Source organism: Vipera berus (assembly GCF_964194415.1).
Source record: "Vipera berus genome assembly, chromosome: 3".
Taxonomy (NCBI): Eukaryota; Metazoa; Chordata; class Lepidosauria; order Squamata; family Viperidae; genus Vipera; species Vipera berus.
Window position 1 is genome coordinate 112134820 of NC_138204.1, and position 17519 is coordinate 112152338.

General features: G+C 40.3%; 1 protein-coding gene across 2 annotated transcripts in view; it reads left to right on the plus strand.

The window, feature by feature from the left end:
- Window positions 1-3257: 3257 nt before the first annotated feature.
- Window positions 3258-17519, plus strand: part of LOC308664803 (protein transport protein Sec16B-like) — a 77605-nt gene continuing 63343 nt past the window's right edge. The window contains exons 1-5 of one of the 2 annotated variants that reach the window (XM_081322319.1): window positions 3258-3335; window positions 4467-4634; window positions 5622-5959; window positions 7693-7778; window positions 12099-12219. In XM_081322319.1, the coding sequence (XP_081178445.1) occupies window positions 5679-5959; window positions 7693-7778; window positions 12099-12219 (488 nt within the window). In that variant the 5' untranslated portion in view covers window positions 3258-3335; window positions 4467-4634; window positions 5622-5678. The remainder of the gene's footprint in view (window positions 3336-4466; window positions 4635-5621; window positions 5960-7692; window positions 7779-12098; window positions 12220-17519) is intronic. The other variant, XM_081322318.1, reaches the window with a different exon arrangement.

A 17519-nucleotide genomic window follows, 5' to 3' on the forward strand; every position in this document is an offset into this window, starting at 1 on the left:
TTGTTTGAAGATTTCCAGATTATGCACTTCAACATCCATTATTTCAATATATCATGATTAATGGATGTACAGGCTAAAGATGATGGACAATGAAATTTAACACCTCTGGAGAGTACCACATTGCAAAAGGCTGTGCTAAATACTGATTTTGAATTGCAGCCATTTTTTGACACCAGAGAAGAATGTAGAAAGATTTGTCTCTGCTTAGTTTCTCATCAGTGTTGAGTCCTAGTGGCTGAATTAGTCTCTGCTGTTTCCTTGGCAAAGTTTCAGAAGTGGTTTGTTGGTGCCTCCTTATTAGGGCTGACAGTAACTGGCCTAAGGTCACAATTTCCATTATACTTAAAATGGGATTAAAACTATTTTCTAGCCTGATGCCTTAACCAATATACCAAACTGCCTCTTGTTGCTTCTTAGAAACTAATTACTGTGTTTGTATTAGATGGAATGAGAAGAGGTGAAGGGAATGGAAAGAGGATAGCTGCAAAACAACAAATGAAAAAAAAAACACTTCTCTTTTTTCCTCTGGTTTCCATTGCCTTTTTCCAGTGAAGGCTGTAAGGAGGCTTGGCCTTCTCACAAGTTGGTTTAATGTGATTTCCTTTCACTTGAACATAACTGTAGGTTGACCTTTAAATGAAACAAGCCATACTAATGCTTGGGAATGGGGATATGCCAGAAACACTCTTAAGATTTTACACCACCAGTATTTAGACAGGCCATATAAGTTCCTCCAGTTTCAAGCTTCACTTCTGTTAATTGCAGAAAGAGTAGCTGCTGGTGCCAGAGGGCATGTTGCTGTCTTTAAGACCAAGCTACGCCCTCTTCTGCAGGTATCGTTGGTGATGTACAGGAAATCTTCATAATCAGACAAGAATCCTGAAATAGCTAGTTTTTCTCTTAATCCCTCCTCCCACTTTTAGTTGCCAAAAATCAGGTAAGGTTGAATAAGCAAGCAAAACCCAGTTGACTATAGTATAGCTGTCCTTATCAGGTTGCCTTGGTTCAAGAGCTCCTTCCCAATTCACAAATGAGAAGGAACCATTCACAAATGAGACCCTTGCTGGATGAAAAGAAGAAGCAGTTTTCATTGGTTACTCCCCCCATAACCAGCTCAACAACCTGGCTCTGTTCTGGAAGGCTGTTCTAGCACTGAGGGAGGACTGATGATCAGGAGAAATAACTTATGAGCATAGTTCTATGTAAAGAACTTTGGATCAAGCTGGTTTGTCTGCATATTTTCTTTCCTTGTTTGATGTTTCTTATAAAGATAATTATGCTAGAGAAACCTTCACCAATCTAGTGCTTATTTAGGATCTCAAGTCCCATAATTCCCAACAAACATGCTGGACAACTACAACAAAGGAGCCAGATTGACTGCATTTCCTTATGAGTGTGGGGAATTCTGGATGCCTGGAGCTCCACAGCTTAATATTTTGAAGCTTGTTCATAATGAGAACTGATATTGCCAATTTACCAGAAGAGTATTAGGGTGAAATTTTACAAAAAATATGTCAAGAACTGCAATGAAGCTATTTTAAGTGTACAGTAAAATATATTTTAAAATGTAACCATACAAATGAGAGAAAATAGATGTACCAATGCAATAGAACAAGCTTGCCCCTTTTAATGCATAGACTACAAAGCCAATGGATGACCACCCATTTGATGTATTCCATATCACAAAATGAATAAAATAGAGATAGCAGATTTGTCATTTCAACACTTGGATTGGAGAGATAAGGCAAACAATAGAAATTAGACGAAAAAAAGAGTTCTGTTATGCTCAGTCTGGATCTGAAGTTCTAAACTCTGGATTGAGTTTAACAATACAATTTGTCCATTGACAGAATATGCAGTATCAAAGTTTTATGATTTATTGGCTGGTTCACTTAACATACGAAGACAATAAATAAATAAAACACATTTAACATATTGTATAAACTCAGCCATTTCATCTGTGTAAATGTTTTTGAAGAGGTTAAATTACAATGTGCCAATTTAAAATTCTCTGCATCCTACATGGTCTCTACTGTAAAATTAATTCCTTGCCTAATTACATGTAATAACTGTACTCTCCATACTTCAGCTTCCAGTCTTCAGACTACAGATACTTTCAGAAATCACACCTAACATTATTCATTACATATAGTACCATAAAAACAAAAGAAAAGAAAACATTCTTTTGGGAAATTGTTCATGACTCTATTTAAATTACTGTCCTACTGACTTTTCATGCGTCTCTGATTTTGACAGTGTACGTATCTGAGAAATGCAAGAAAGCAGAAAGGCTTCAAATTAAACCAGATGGACTCCACAGTTCTTCCTTCTGAATTTCAAAACTGATAACTCTTATCTCAGCTGTTCTTACCACTATCCATGAATGTACAGTAATCCCGGACTGGTATCAACCTTTATATGCAAAAAGATGAACAGTGCCGAACAGGGATTCTTGGAAGTCCAAGCATCAAATGGATGAAGACTCTTATCCATCACCTCCCTATTCAGGGTTATCCTCCACTCTGCCTGATATAAACTGTAGGCTTATATTAGTTTGGATCACACCCGTGCAGAATAGGGTAGGTCCGCTATTTGAAATGATCAGGGGATTCAAAATTTATAATTCAAGACGGTAAATAATCCCAAGGATGATTTCAGTTCTTCCCGACAAACCCTCTGTCAGAGATCACTGACATGAATCTCCCCCCAAATCGGGGGGGGGGGGGTGGGCAAAAATACGGGGATCAGTTGCAGTGAGAAGAAAAGGTCAGAGTTTCAAATATGCATGCTAATCAGACCGAACGGTACGGTTCCAAACTAGAGAAAAATATGCTGAATGGAGCACACCCCGCCGGCATCTTCTAGGTTCAGGAGGCTCGCAGTGCTAATTCTCCCATTTGGGTTTCATCATTCATGGCTTTGACAAACACTCTGAATTCGTAAGTGGGAAAACTCTTCTTTCCTTTCCTTCAAAGAAATCTTGAATATTTTTCTTTGTCTCAAAACTCACTTTGCAACATTGACTGCAACTCTGCCCCTGCCAATACGTGGCAAGCGTTAACTATAAATTGCCGTCAAACTTCTCGAACGCTGGAATGACCTTCTTTGCATGGCGACCCAAATTTAACTATCTCATTTTTCCCTCGCTTTCAGCGTGTTAAGGAATAGTTCCGGCGAGGAGCAGGAATCCCCGCTCGAAGGTTCCGCTTAGCTGACGTGGCAAGGAAAGCCTGTCCTATCGGCTATTATTCTAATGAGCCAATTCAGCGGCTGAGCTTGCTACCGTCATGGGATGCAGAAGCATCTGCAGACGTTTTGGTTTAGTGATAGACTTTGTAAGTAATCTCTGTAAAAGTATCAGTTGAGAAGAATTGCGGAGATTTTAAAGGTGAAGCAAGGAAAAGAAGTAGTTTCTAAGTCAGGATAGAGAAACGATATATAAAATGAACTTTGTCTCAGAAAACTTTACAGTTTCTATTGGGGAGAGGGAGGAAGAGGAAAGAAAATAATTATTTCTTGTAATGTTTGTTTACAATTATGTGTGGATAAAGTTTTGTTCCAGCTAAGAATTAGCCTTATGTTCAGTTTATCTTCAGTGGTGATCTGCATGGTGATCTACCTCCCGTTAGATATTTCTGTGGTTAAAAATGTCTACAGCTCAAGATAATGTGAACTTAATGTGCAAGATGACACATTCAGTTCTGAGTTGTGTCCAGTCTTGAAATACTTCCAGTTGCTGTACTATGTGATAGAAAAAAATACAGTATCACCCAAACAATGAAAATCTGAATTAGCATTTTTTTTGCACCTGCATAACCTACTAGCCATGTATTCAGAGTCAGTTTAATGTGAAATCATCAAACATTTTGACTGGGAAACAAAAGATTTGTCTTAGTACCCCATAGTATGTCTTCTGTTTCTGATGTAATTGACTGGACTCCTGGATTCATTCTTTTTTCATTCTCTTTCCCCCCCATTGATTCCATAAAGGCAAGTTGCTATCTTCTCCAAGTCTCCGTCTTTCATACTCCCCTTCTGCTATATCTACACCTTGAGGAAACTTGTTCCACCTGGCCAGTACTCACTAGGTTTTACCTGGCCAGTACTAAATTTTAAATTTAGAATAGCTTTTGGAACAAACCTGAGCATCTTGAAACAACTTGCACCAAGTCATTCACTTTTCATTATAAAAACCCAAGAATATTTGGCCCTCGTGTAGAAAAGGTTCCTGAAGATGGGGGGAGGGGTGGGGGGGGGAGAAAGGGGAAAAAAGTGACCCAACTTTGCTGAGCAACTTCCCATGTGTTGTATTTTTAAATGAATTTTATTCTAGTCTACATGCATTTTAAGTGATGCAAAATGCACTAAATATTTAGTTTGTTTGGAAGGATCCAATGTACAATATTGTTTACCAAAGGCTTAAGGTGCCCTTTGCTCTGCTCAGTCAGGATTATTGCATTGTCCAGGACTTTGACACCAGGAAAAAACTGAGAGTGCTCATCTACAGTGGGTAGAAACTTGCTCAGGTATCCACCCATGTGGCAAATGGACTTTGACAGCTGTCTTGGAGATGGGCAAGTACCACTGCGGCTAAGCTGAAAGAACTGGAGCTGGTGGTCACATTTCTAATAAAGGTATGTGCATTTGGAAATAGGAGTGTTGTGGGTGTATAGACATAAGATAGCATTGTTCACTCAAGTTGTCCTGGAGTTATTCTGTAGCATCTTTCATTTTACCTGAATTTTTTTCCCCGTGCTCTTTTGGTGTGTAAATGAAATAGGTTTTACCATACAAAAGTGTTAAAGTTGCACAAAGACAGGTTTGATAGAGAGGGTTGCAATCAATAAAATGTGTTGTCAGATGTTTGTAGGATATCACTCCCTTGCTGGTTTGGCAATGTGACTGAATGACTGATATATAGATAGACGTTGGTCTGTGTATCTGTATGAACCTTTTAAAAATGGACTTAAGAGACCAGAAAGATCTCAAATTTATTCAGCCTTTAGGGAACTGTTGCAGACATCTTTTCAATAATAGTGATATAATAGCAGAAACATTAAACTGTATGCCAGAAAATAAACCATTATCTCATGTTATCATTAATGTATTAGTAAATAATGAAAGTATTTATTAAGCCACTGTTTTCTGTTAAACCAAGCAGGATTTGTTGTATAATTTTGAAATAATGTATGTTGATTGGCCTGATTATAACTTTTTATTTTCATTTAGCATTAAAGTTATCAATGTTAGATATCAATTAGTGTGAAAGCTAATTGCAGTATTAAAAACCTGTAAGAATTCTGTGTCTAAGGCATAATAAACCTGCTTTCTTTAATAGTAACCTCATGTATTTTCTATCAAACTACAAAGAGATGAATAAACTTTAACAATCTCATATATTCTCTTTTCCAAAGGGGGAAAAAGTTTTTTTTAAATTCCTAATTTATAAAAAAGTTATAGATATGTCTAGACCATAGCAAGAATAGTCTTCCCTGGAGCCTTTCTAGACCTATAACATGAAGGCAAAAGCCTTTACATTTTGGCTGTAAATATTTGGAAGAATGTTTCTTTTCATTGAACCTACTATCTTTTGATTGTTTTTATATTTATGTAAACTGAAGAAACTTAGATATTGAACAAAATCTAAATAAAAACAGGTCTTTAATAAAAAGTCCTGAATGGACTCATGGATGCCACCAAGACAGCCCCAGGGCCAAGGGAGTCGTGCAGCCTGGTTTGAAGGATATGGAAGGAGCCCACGGAGGGAAGTCTACTATGGTCCTCCACCTCCACATTTCAGGCATGAAGAATACCATCCTGATTTCCAAGTAGGACCTCAGCCTTGGCTAGATACTCAGCACCACCATCCCATCCATCATCCAAGGCTCCAGAACTATATGAGACCAAACTCCAGGGCAGAGTATTACAAAAACAGCTTTTCAGACTGGTCTTACACAAGGTAAAGCTCACATAAAAATAAGGAATAACAATGTTGGGAAATGAAATAGACAAGCTATGATTTCAGCTGGTTCTAAATCATAGAAGAAACGAAATAGTCTGATTTCAGAAATTATGGGAAAGTGTGTTATATTGCAGTTGGGGTTGTTTTGAATCTTTTTCTCTTATATCTCTATAGACTGCAGAGCCCTGCATTGGGTCCTGAATAAGGCCAAGTGCCACCATTATAATCTAAATTTTGATCTTTTGGATCCTGCAGTGTGGCTGAGCAGTAACATCCACGCAAAATTTATTTACTTAGCCACCTTGTCATGTTTAGCTTTTCCTGATCCTCTGGAAGCAATTGCAAGATTGAGGGGTCCTACAGTTTTCAACTTGGCTTCCCCTGATGCTTTAATTTTTATATCTGGACTTAAAACTTTTGTTGACAACCCCCCACCACTTAATTTTAGTCATAGACTGACTATGGAATTGTGGCTTCCCTAGCTTGTATATTGCTTAATATGCAATTTATTGTATGTTGTCATGCTTCCCTGGCCTATATACTGTATATTGCTTAATATACAGTATATATTTAGTACATTTTATGTTAGAGTTTTACAGCTTTCCAGCGCAAAAATAAGCCCAAAAAATAAGCACACATTCAAAATGAGCAGGAGGCATAGTTTAGAAAAACTTTATAAAATATATATAAACATGATACATACAGTTTCATTCAGCTCTGGGGAACATCAACAACTAACTCAGGAGATCAGGACACAGGGAAAGACTAAGACACGCCCAGACCTAGCCTGCATCACATGCTTCACACAGCCAATACTGTGTCTTAATCAAAACAGTTCTCATTGGCTGGTTTGTTGCTATGGCTATTCCAGTTCATAAATTCTTACACACTGACATTTTATATGGTCTAGCTCAGGGGTGTCAAACAGCCGGCCCACGGGCCGGATGCATCACACAAAAGCCACGCCCACCCCATTGCCGACAATGGCAAAACAGTCCCAATACGTTGTGCGACGTCTAATATATATATTAGATTTGCCTATGTTTCTTCAGTTTGCCTGCTATGTTTTAACCAGGCCTTTGTATCTTTGTATCTTCTAAATTAGAATACAAAAGCTTTGTGGTCTTGCCACTGTTTTACATTCCACATCCTTCAATTTGTCCCATCTTTTTTTTTAGTGCTGCCACTACTTATTCTACTGACTTATAGATCACTAAGTTCAATAGTCTACTGAGTCAGTGGGCTGTAACAAATTGTCAATGAAATCAGTCATTCATATTTTAAAATTATTTAATAATAAAGCTAGGAGAAAGGGTCAAATAATGATCTATTATAACTGTAAATAAAGATCTATTATCATTATTATGTCTAATAATTATGAGAAGACCCAGCTCTCTGGAAAAGGCTGTAATGTTGGGAAAGGTGGTAAGGGAAGATAAGAGGACGACCTGTGGCAAGGTAGATGGACTTACAATGGTGATTGTGTGCACCATGGGAAGATGTGGAGGACCAGGTTAGAGATAGATCATCGTGGAGAAGATCACTAGGAGTTGAAAATGACTTGCTGGCACATAATCAATAATAATATGTGCTATTTTCTGGATCTGTTTTTAATGAACTATTTCCAATTATTTTATTTCCTTCATCAAAAAGATGTAGAAAGCCTACTAAAGCTAAAGCAGATTTTTCTGCTTCTTACCTGGCTCATAACATTTGGGGTTACTTTTCAGGCAAGGATATGAAGAACCGCACCATGGCTTTGTGGAGGATCATGAAGCATATCAAAGATTCACCCAAGTACATCCAAGCCAAATAGGTACTGCGTTCCCCATAGAATAATGGCTGTGTCATTATGGACCTAAAATACCTTTCTCTGGTCTGGTGTCTTCTGGGCTAAAACAATTTATAATTTCCAACTAGCACAGGTAAATCTATATAGGAATAATGGATATTGGGGAATGAAGTAAAGTAATAGGGTGTGCTTGAATTTGTGTGTGTTACGGGAAGTCATTTGTAAGCAATTTTTTTATTCTTTATGCATCCTTTGTATCTTAGTATAATGAGGGACTGAAGTTTAGAATGGTTAGAGTTGAATGTCCTCCTGGTAAGGAGAGAACAGGCCTGTGAAACTGCAACACTTAAGTATTTGTAACTTACTACAGTATATTAACATTTTGAGATTAAGGAGGCAGCCAGTGTAGTATATTGCTTATGAGAATAGAGGACTAGAGAGGATTAGAGAGACTCAGATTCAAGTCTATCTTTGGCCATGAAATTCATTTGGCAACTTTGAGCCAGTCACTTAACCCAGCCTAACAAGGATATACTTGTAGAGAAAACCTGGTAGAAAGTGTCAAATACGCTATCTTCAAGTTTGTAAAAACTGGGAATGTAATGTAATACCGCAAAATATTTCAGTATCCTATCTTGATCGCAGTCTCAAAATCTTCCTCGGATCACATGCTAAATTGAAAATGCTATTTCAGTTCTGTGGCCCCATTTGTAAGATTAAATAACTCACATTTCTGTCTCTTTTTCTCATTCTCTTCTCCTCCCCCTTTATTTATTTTTTTTGTAATATATTTTATTGATTTTTTAAAAATATAAATCACTTAATAATTGGTAAACAGTGTGTTGTCCGGGTTACATTTGTAAAATAATCACTAAGAATTGATTTCTATAATCCATAATTCACATAATGGTTTTAGTTGATTTTCTCTTTTCCCACAATATCCTCTTTTGCAAACATTGAGTTGATACAATTCTTATTGTTTTGATAGATAATAATTAAATATATAATTTTTCCCAATATTCCTAAAAATAATAATCACATCAATATAATATTTCTTTTCTATCCAATCATTCTGGTTACCTTATCATAGATCCTGTTAAAGTCCTTATTTTAATTTGTTTCTCCCACCAAATTCTAGGTGTTCTTACTGGTTAAGATTTCCTCAAAAATTAATTACATTTAAAAATGTAACTCTATTTTTCCATATGAACCATCTCACATTTTAACATTTCTTAAGGAATAGATAAAACAGTGGAAAAAAAGAAAGGAGAGCAAGAGTAAAGAAACATAAAAAATAACATACTGTTTAAAATATATATCCCTCCTAAGCTAATATATATTTCCTAAATTTCTTATTCTTTTTAACCATAATTAAAAATATGTTTAATCTTTAAACATTCCATTTAATACATCTAGTCATCTAATCCTTTAACTCTTATTCAAAATATTTTTATATCTATTATAATTTTCTTAAATTCAATCATATTTAAATATCTAAAACATTTCCTTTATTTAAATCATTTCAACTTTTTTATATTACTCATATCAAGAAAGAGAACAAAAAGGGAAAAAAGCATACTATATTATTTAAGGAGTTCATCCCTCTTAGAATAACTTATATATTCCAAAACATTTCTATTTCTTTAAACATATTCAAACAAATGTTTCTTTTTTTAAGTACCGTATTCTCTCTGGTTAGTCCCATCATCTATTTTCTTGGTTTCCACTTTAGTCTTTTTCCTTTGCCCAGTATCTTTCTTAATCAATGTATTTTGCTGAATCAAAAAGGTTTTCCATATGTTCATAAATGTTGCTGTAGATATAAAAAGCAAATCAGGTGAAGTATCTTTGTAAGGGGCTTCTGCTTTTCCATGTTTGTTGAAAATCTTTTTCTTTTTCTTTCTCTCCGCTTCTCTTATCATTTCCTTTCTCTCCGATGTTCCTGACATCTCTACGGTCCATTTTATTCAATCTGTTTTCTTCTCCTCAGATTTATTTTGTACTCTTAATGGATAAGTTGTTTTTTCCAATACTTGTGAATTTTTTTCCACTAGGATTAAACCATGTTTCCTTGTTTTGTTAAGTTCCATCTTTAAGTCTCTATTCTCAATTCTATATTCATTTATCTGTTTTATCTGCTCCTTCTCAGTTGCTGTTTTCTGGGAATTTTTTTTGTTGTAGAGTTAACTTGGAAATAGATTGATTTATATTTTCAAAGTTATTTTGGATTTCTCTGTGGTTTAAGGTCATTGTTGTTTGAATTAGTTGTAGTATACTTTATATCTCTTCCTGTGAAGTATTTATGTTTTCTTGATATGTTCTTTCTATATGTCTCTGGTCCATGATGGCCAAGAACTTGAGTTTTTCTCTTCCTTTCTTTTCTCTGCAAATAGCTTTAGAGTCCCAATTGAATAGATATTTGTAATCCAAATAGTTCAAAAATATTTTCCCCCCTGAAATTTATAATTCTCTCTTTGTTTACAGCCCAGATTATTGTCTTTTTTTGTCACAGCTGTTCTTTGTTGTTAAAGCTTTCAAGGTCACAAACACAGATTAGTTTTTCCCAGGTTTTGCCAAGTTTTATATTAAAGTCATAGCTGTCATAGTCTTCATCCACCACTAGGTGTCAGGAACTATTTGTTTTTCAATGAACAATTATCTTTAGAATGAGAATCTTAACCATTCAAACAATTTTATATTTATCCAGATTTAAGTTTTAAATTTCAGGTTTTATATTTATTTCACTTCCATATATTTTGATCCTCCATAAAAAGATTAATTCACCACTTCCGTTAGTATAAGGGTAGGGCGGAAATCCCCCTCCTTCCCTTTCAGAGGTATTTTGTTCTCAGGGAACTTTTCCAGGAAATTAAATGTAGAATAGAAAAGAGAAGATCGAATTCCTCACCCAGTTTCAAGCTCGCTGTTCACAGTTGTGCTGGTTAGTGCTTTTGGGCTTTGGTTTCTAATAGCTTGGGCTGGTCAATGCAATATGGCCAGCTTTTCTCCTGTTGGGTTACAAGGCTTTCTCCAAGTCGAATGGAACGGCTGCCACCATTCCAGAATCGCTGGAGCACCCTTCTTTCTTTGTCGCCTCTCCAGGGTGACTTAGACCCATTTAGGGTCCCCTGGCAGGGCGAAATTAGCCATGGGGTAAAGAGAATCCGCAAGCCCATGACCAGTCACTACCGTGCAAACCCAGAAGTCTTCTTCTCCCCCTTTAGCTTAGCCTCAGAACTCTATATCATTCCAGTCTCATCCTCCTTTCTATAGTTCCCCTTGTTCTTCTCCAAGTATTTCAGCTGCAAGAAGCATGGATGCTATTTTCTTCATTAATTTCTATTTCCCCTTAAGATGTGAAAAACCACAGGCAGCTCTACTTACTCCTAATCTCAATTATAGAGAACCTTGGGCCAAGGTTTTACACACAAACACATACATACATAGACACACACACCTACATTTTATTTCATTTCATTTCATTTCATTTCTAATGCATGTGTTTAAAAAATTAGTTGTGCTGTAGCTGGGTTATAAATATCTGGACAACCTGTAGATGGAAGTAGTGAGATGCTGTAAACCAGCAGCCCCCAACCTTTTGGGCATCAGGGACCGGTTCCATGGAGAGATGTTTTTCCACAGACCAGAGGGGTGGTGGTGGTTTCATGTGCTGCCTGCATCCTGTGAATGGGGCTTCGCTTGTTTGCATGCCGCAGCCCAGTGTCGGACCATTGCCTGAGGGTTGGGAACACCTGCTGTAAACCTTCCATCATATAGTTTTTAAGCTTTTTGCAGCCCAAATATAATGGTTCTTAAAAGCGAAAGCTACCAGTCCTTGCAATTTTCTTGGCAAGTTTTTGCCACTGACTCCTTCCTAGGGCTGAGAGAGAGTGACTGGCCCAAGGACACCCAACTGGCTTTGTGCCTAAGACAGGCAAAGAACTCATGATGTCTTGGTTTCTAGCTTGATGCCTTAACACCGCACCAAATTATATTATAATTTGGTTTAAATAGGGAAACATTCCTGCAATGGTGATTTGCTAAAAGAAGGAAGAGAGCAGGTAGGAGTCCTATAACCCTAGCCAGTATTTGGGAAAATTACTATCGTATAATTTCATTTCTCTTGTTTCTCAGCTTCATGCTGTTTACCTGCAATCCTTCCCTATCCCTCCCCCCTCAAGGTAAATAATTGGCATTATCTAATCTGTTCCACTACAGCAAGAGCATAGTTCAATTGTGCAATCTAAGGAGAATGGCATTCCATTCCTCTACGCCTAATTCTGACTAGTCTTTCATTCTTAATGCATCCAAGAAGACCTATTTGTTTATATTTATTTTGTACAGATCCAAGATGGAGAGATAACTGGAATGAAAATGCAGATTCCTGGAACCAGAATTACTATAGAGATTGCCAACCTAGGGATGGTAACAACTCTTTGGGGCATTATGATGTTGTACTAACTCAGTAAGTAAAACTCTTAAAAGACAATGTTTAAGATTGTCCATATCCAATTATTCTTAATACTGTTGGATCAGCTGGTGGCCATATTTATTGACAAAATCTCTGGCCAGCATGATCACTGGCTGGCCAGGTTGAGGACAGAGTTATGGATGTTATACCAATCTTTGCCTTGTCTTCAGTGTTTATGTGTATGTGTGTACCCTATCAAAACCTACTTCCCCACTGGAAATATTTTAGATTTTTCCAAGCTGAGATATGTGAGAAGATGTATTCATCTTCCAATTTTTCATGCATAGAACTTCTATGCATTATTTTAGGGAACTTCTAAGACAGGGGTCCCCAACCCCTGGTCCATGGGCTGGTACCAGACCGTAGCATGCCAGCAACTGGTCTGCACAAACAAGCAAAGCCCCATCCGTGGGATGCAGGCACACAAAACCACATCCTCTCCGGTCTGCAGAAAAACCTTTCTCCATGAAACCGGTCCCTGATGCCCAAAAAGTTGGGGTCCTCTGTTCTAAGATAATTACTTACCATCACAATTGAGCCCAAAATTTATGTTGCTAAGTGAAACATTTGTTAAATGAGTTTTGCCCCATTTTATGACCTTTCTTGTCACAGTTGTTATGTGGATCACTGCAGTTGTTAAATTCATAACACGATTGTTAAGTGAATCTGCCTTCTCTGTTGACTTTGCATACAGAAGGTCACAAAAGCTTTTCACATGACCCTGGGACACTGCAACTGTCATAAATTTGAATCAGTTGCCAAGCAACTGCATTTTGATCACATGACCATGGCAATGCTCCAATGGTCATAAGTGTGAAAAACTGTTATAAGTCACTATTTTCAGTGCCATTGTAACTTTGGTCATTAAACGAACTGTTGTAAGTCGAGGTCTATCTGTATATGGAGAACGAAGGTATTGAATATACTCTGAGCGCTTATCAGTGCATTGCATGTATCTCCTATTGGTGGGTTATGGCAAAAGTAGGCTGGCTTGCAAGGTCATTTTGATTAGTGAGCACACTATAGTATTAGGTTGAAATACTGTACTGTAGTATGAGTGCACTGGGGGGCAAAATTGAGCTTTGGCTGAAATGGTGATTTGTGAGTATCTGCTTATATAAATGTTTGTTTCGAGTGCTTAGTTTAAATGTACAGTAGTGGTCAAAATTGTAGAAACCTTTTGGGAAACGTTTACAGTAGAAATGCCAACGTTGGTTAAGTCTCCACCAATTTTTCTTCTAATTTCTTTATAACTATAGCCTTGTTCACTTAATAGTACTATTTTAGATCGCTTTCTGGGCAATCAGTCAACTCTTTGCACCATTACTTTAATTTTATTATGTTTTACAAGCTCACTAAATGAAAGAACACAAAAAACCCCAAACAACTTGATAGCGATCATATAGCACACTGACAAATGTCCTGCTCTTAGCTTCAATACATGATATCAGTAACTGAATCCTACTGTGATCTGGTTGGCTCATTGCCAAAACAAGATGACACCTGATTGGCTCTGTAAACACTATGCTCATTGGCTACAATCAGATGAAGGAAAACTACCTGATATCGACCTAAGCAAGTTGTGCTTCCTTTTTCTGGTTATTTGGCTATAACTTTTCATAGAATACAGTACAGATAATTGAACAAACTTTTTTGCATACATTTTTGATTAAATTATCTTTCCATTGATATATAATTTTATGGTACTACTCCCCAAAAAAGTGGTGTTATTAGCCATCAAACCTCAAAAATACACTTTTCCCAAAAGGTTTCCACAATTTTGGCTACTACTGTAAGTCTGTTCATGCATGCATAAAAATGAATTGAGAAGCATGATTGATTTTTATGGTCAAAGATTGAGAGTATCATACAAGGATTCTGAGAGATTCTGAATGTGAACCAGATTATTTTTATACGGTACCAAGAATTGGATTTTAGAGAATAAAGGGCACATAAAGAATGAAAATAATTGGAAAAAATACAAGTGGAAGGACTGTAGGAAGAGAAAATATGATTCTTGTTTGGAAAAGTATTAGAAGATAAATGAATTCCCAACAGAATAAATGAGAAGTGTGTAAAAGGAAAGAGGACACGAAAGCTGTTTGTAGCATGTAACAGAAGATTGCAGAGTTATATTAAAGGAAATAAAAACACATTACAGAGGTAAAAGAACTGTAGATTAGGAAAATGCACACAAACACAAATTTGTGGCAAAAATGAGCCAGATAGAAAAATATTTTATAAAGTGTATATGGAGAAAAACAACAACTGCATAGTATACGTTCAACGAGAGCAGGATATGCTTAAGATTTAAAAACGAAGACAAAACAAAAAATTCACCCAAGCGGGGTGAAGCGGGCTGTCGGGAAAGACATTCAGGAGGGTCACCCTGGAGAGGAGAGGGAGCAGGAGGAGGAGGTGATCGACTCGCCCGACCCAGTCCGGGCCGGCCAGCCCCGTAACGTCCGAGCTCGCACCGCGGGCGGAGAGGCAGGAAGCCGAGAGGAAGAAGACCGCCAGGAAGCTGCCTCTGCAGCCGCCGCCACCTCCTCCTCCGCCGCCGCCGCCGCCTCTGTCTCTGCCGCTGCTAGGAAGGCTGCCGGTGCTGCGGCCGCCTCCGCCGCCGCCACTGCCTCCTCCGCCACCAGGGCCCGACCGGGGGTGTCGCCGCTGGAGGAGGAGGAGGCGGCAATGTCTTTCCCGACAGCCCGCTTCACCCCGCTTGGTTTTGCAACTTGAAAAAGGACGCCTCGCTTGGGGGAGGGAAGGAGGCAAAGGCTCCAGCCGGGCGGCACAGAAACGCTTCCTGAGCTGTGTCGGAGACCGCCGAGAAGGCTTGAAAGCTTGCCGGAATCCCATCGCCCTCTCTTGGGGAATCACCCCGAATCCGAGGCGGGGAGAGGGAAAACGCGGGAGCGGGGAAGGCGAGGCGGAGGGGAGGAAGGCAGGAAGGAGGGCAGGCGGGGGGGCAGGGCAGGGGAGAGAAGCAGAAAGCAACCAGCCGAGAGAGCAGGTGGCGGCGGCTGTAGGAGCGGCGGCGGCGGCAGCAGCCAAGCGGGAGGAGTCCTGATCCCTCGCTTCTGCTTCCCCCCCCAGCCCGGGAAGCCTCCTTTTCCCCAACCCCATCCCTCCCCCCCAGCCCAGACCCCCTCCTCTCCCAGCCTTTTCCCTGGCGCGCACCTCCCCAAACCTCCCCAAACGTCGGCAGGTCTCCCGTTCGCCCGCCGCCCCGCTTTCCTTCCTGAATTTTGCGCTTCCTTACCCAACTCCAAACTTTCTCTAGCGCCCCTGTGCTTTAGGAGGGGGAACCAAAGGCGGAGCCGTTTCTCTCTCTCTCCCCCCCGCTTTTGCCGCTCCCCCACCCAACCAGTATCCCGCTTCTCCTTCCTCGGCAGCTTTGCAGATGGGCCACACACACACACACACACACACAAAAGCACAGAGAGTTCCCCTTCCCCCTTGTACAGGAATGAAAGGCCCCCCGAAGGAAGCCCAGCCTCTTCACCGCACCGATCCGCTGAGGAGGAAAAAAGCTTATTTCTATTGCCACGTGCAAACTAAATTAAAACAACTTGGGAAGCTCGCCCGTGGGCTACATTTAGAAGGATTTGGGGGCTTTTGTGATTTGCTTCGCCTACAAGTGCCTTAACCACGACTAGCCCATGGCTCCAATTCAACAAAAAACGCTCTCTCGGTGCCTTCCAGATGCGCGAAGGTCACCCTGACTACAACCAGCCTGGGATTTGGAAAGGCTTCCCAGGTTATTGGGACAGACTGGCTCGAATACTTGGGGTAACATTTTTCAGGAGGAGGATCCTTATGTCCACCCCGATAGGGCATCTTCCCCTCACAAATCTTCCCTTCCCTTCCCTTCCAAGCGGGAGCCCCGCAGCAAATGACCAGCGTGTGAATGGGCGAGCGTCGCCGTCCCCAAACAACGCAATTCCTTGCAGCGATGCGGACAAGAGGGAAAGGAAGCCCAGCGGCCGGACCGCGCTCCCGCCCTGCCTCCCCAAGGGCTTGCGCGCGTCCTAATGGCTTGCGCGCGGCCTCTCGCAAGGTTGCTGCCCCTCGTGAGCCCGCTAGCTGACGCTGGCTCCGTCTCTCTCTCTCTCTCTTCCTTCCTCCCTCCCTCCCTCCCTCGGTCTCCCCATCCCCCTTTTCCGGCTCAGCCCCACTTCACCAGGAGACCAAAACGGGGACATCATGGCAGAGCGGAGGAGACACAGGAAGCGGATCCAGGTACCGGGCTGGCTTATCTCCTCCCTCTTTTCGCAACCGCTCTGCGGGATGAGTTTCCCTTTTCCTTCTGGCTCACCCCCCCGCCCGGTCACCCTTCCCTCCCTCCTCCCCCTCTGCCTCCTCCAAGGCCGCCACCAGTCAGCATCTCTCCTACCGTTTCTGCAGGTTTTCCGTCGCCCCTGCCGCTGCTCCCCCTTCCCCGCGGAGCCGGCCGCATCCAGCGCCTTCTTCCTCTGGAGGGGAAATCGTGGCCCCTCCAGTTCCCGCTTCTTTGGGCCGAGCGCCGCCTTGAAGGTTTGGAGAGCTGTGCGCGCACCTCCACCCGTTCGGAGAGGTGCACGCGCACCAGGCGACTGGGAGCCGCAGGAGACGGCTCAAAGAGCCACATGCGGCTCCGGAGCCGCGGGTTGCCGACCCGTGGTCTAGTTTAATGAAGAGAAGGACTAGGGGTGACATGTTAGCAGTGTTCCAATATCTCAGGGGCTGCCACAAAGAAGAGGGAGGCAAGCTATTCTCCAAAGCACCTGAAAGCAGGACAAGAAGCAATGGATGGAAACTAGTCAAGGAGAGAAGCAACCTAGAACTAAGGAGAAACTTCCTGACAGTTAAAACAATTAACCTGTGGAACAACCTGCCTCCAGAAGCTGTGAATGCTCCAACACTGCAAGTTTTTAAGAAGAAACTGGACAGCCATTTGTCTGAAATGGTATAGGGTTTCCTGCCTGAACAGGGGGTTGGACTAGATGACCTCCAAGGTCCCTTCCAACTTTACTATTAGGATTATGATTTGTGTATGCATCTAGTGTTCTAATTTGGTTTGAGATTCTGAATGATTTGTACTGAATGTTAATTAGAAGTATGGTATTATAAAGAGTTTGAATGTTGATGTTAAGATTTTAACAGCTTCATTGGTGTGAAGACTGCAAAATACATTGCCTGTTGTAATTTATCTTAAACAATTCATGAAAGACTGTTAAGGTTCAGATTGTATAAGTCTAATATAATAGACATTTGTTATCATTCAAATCATGGATTTGTGTCAAGTATTGCAG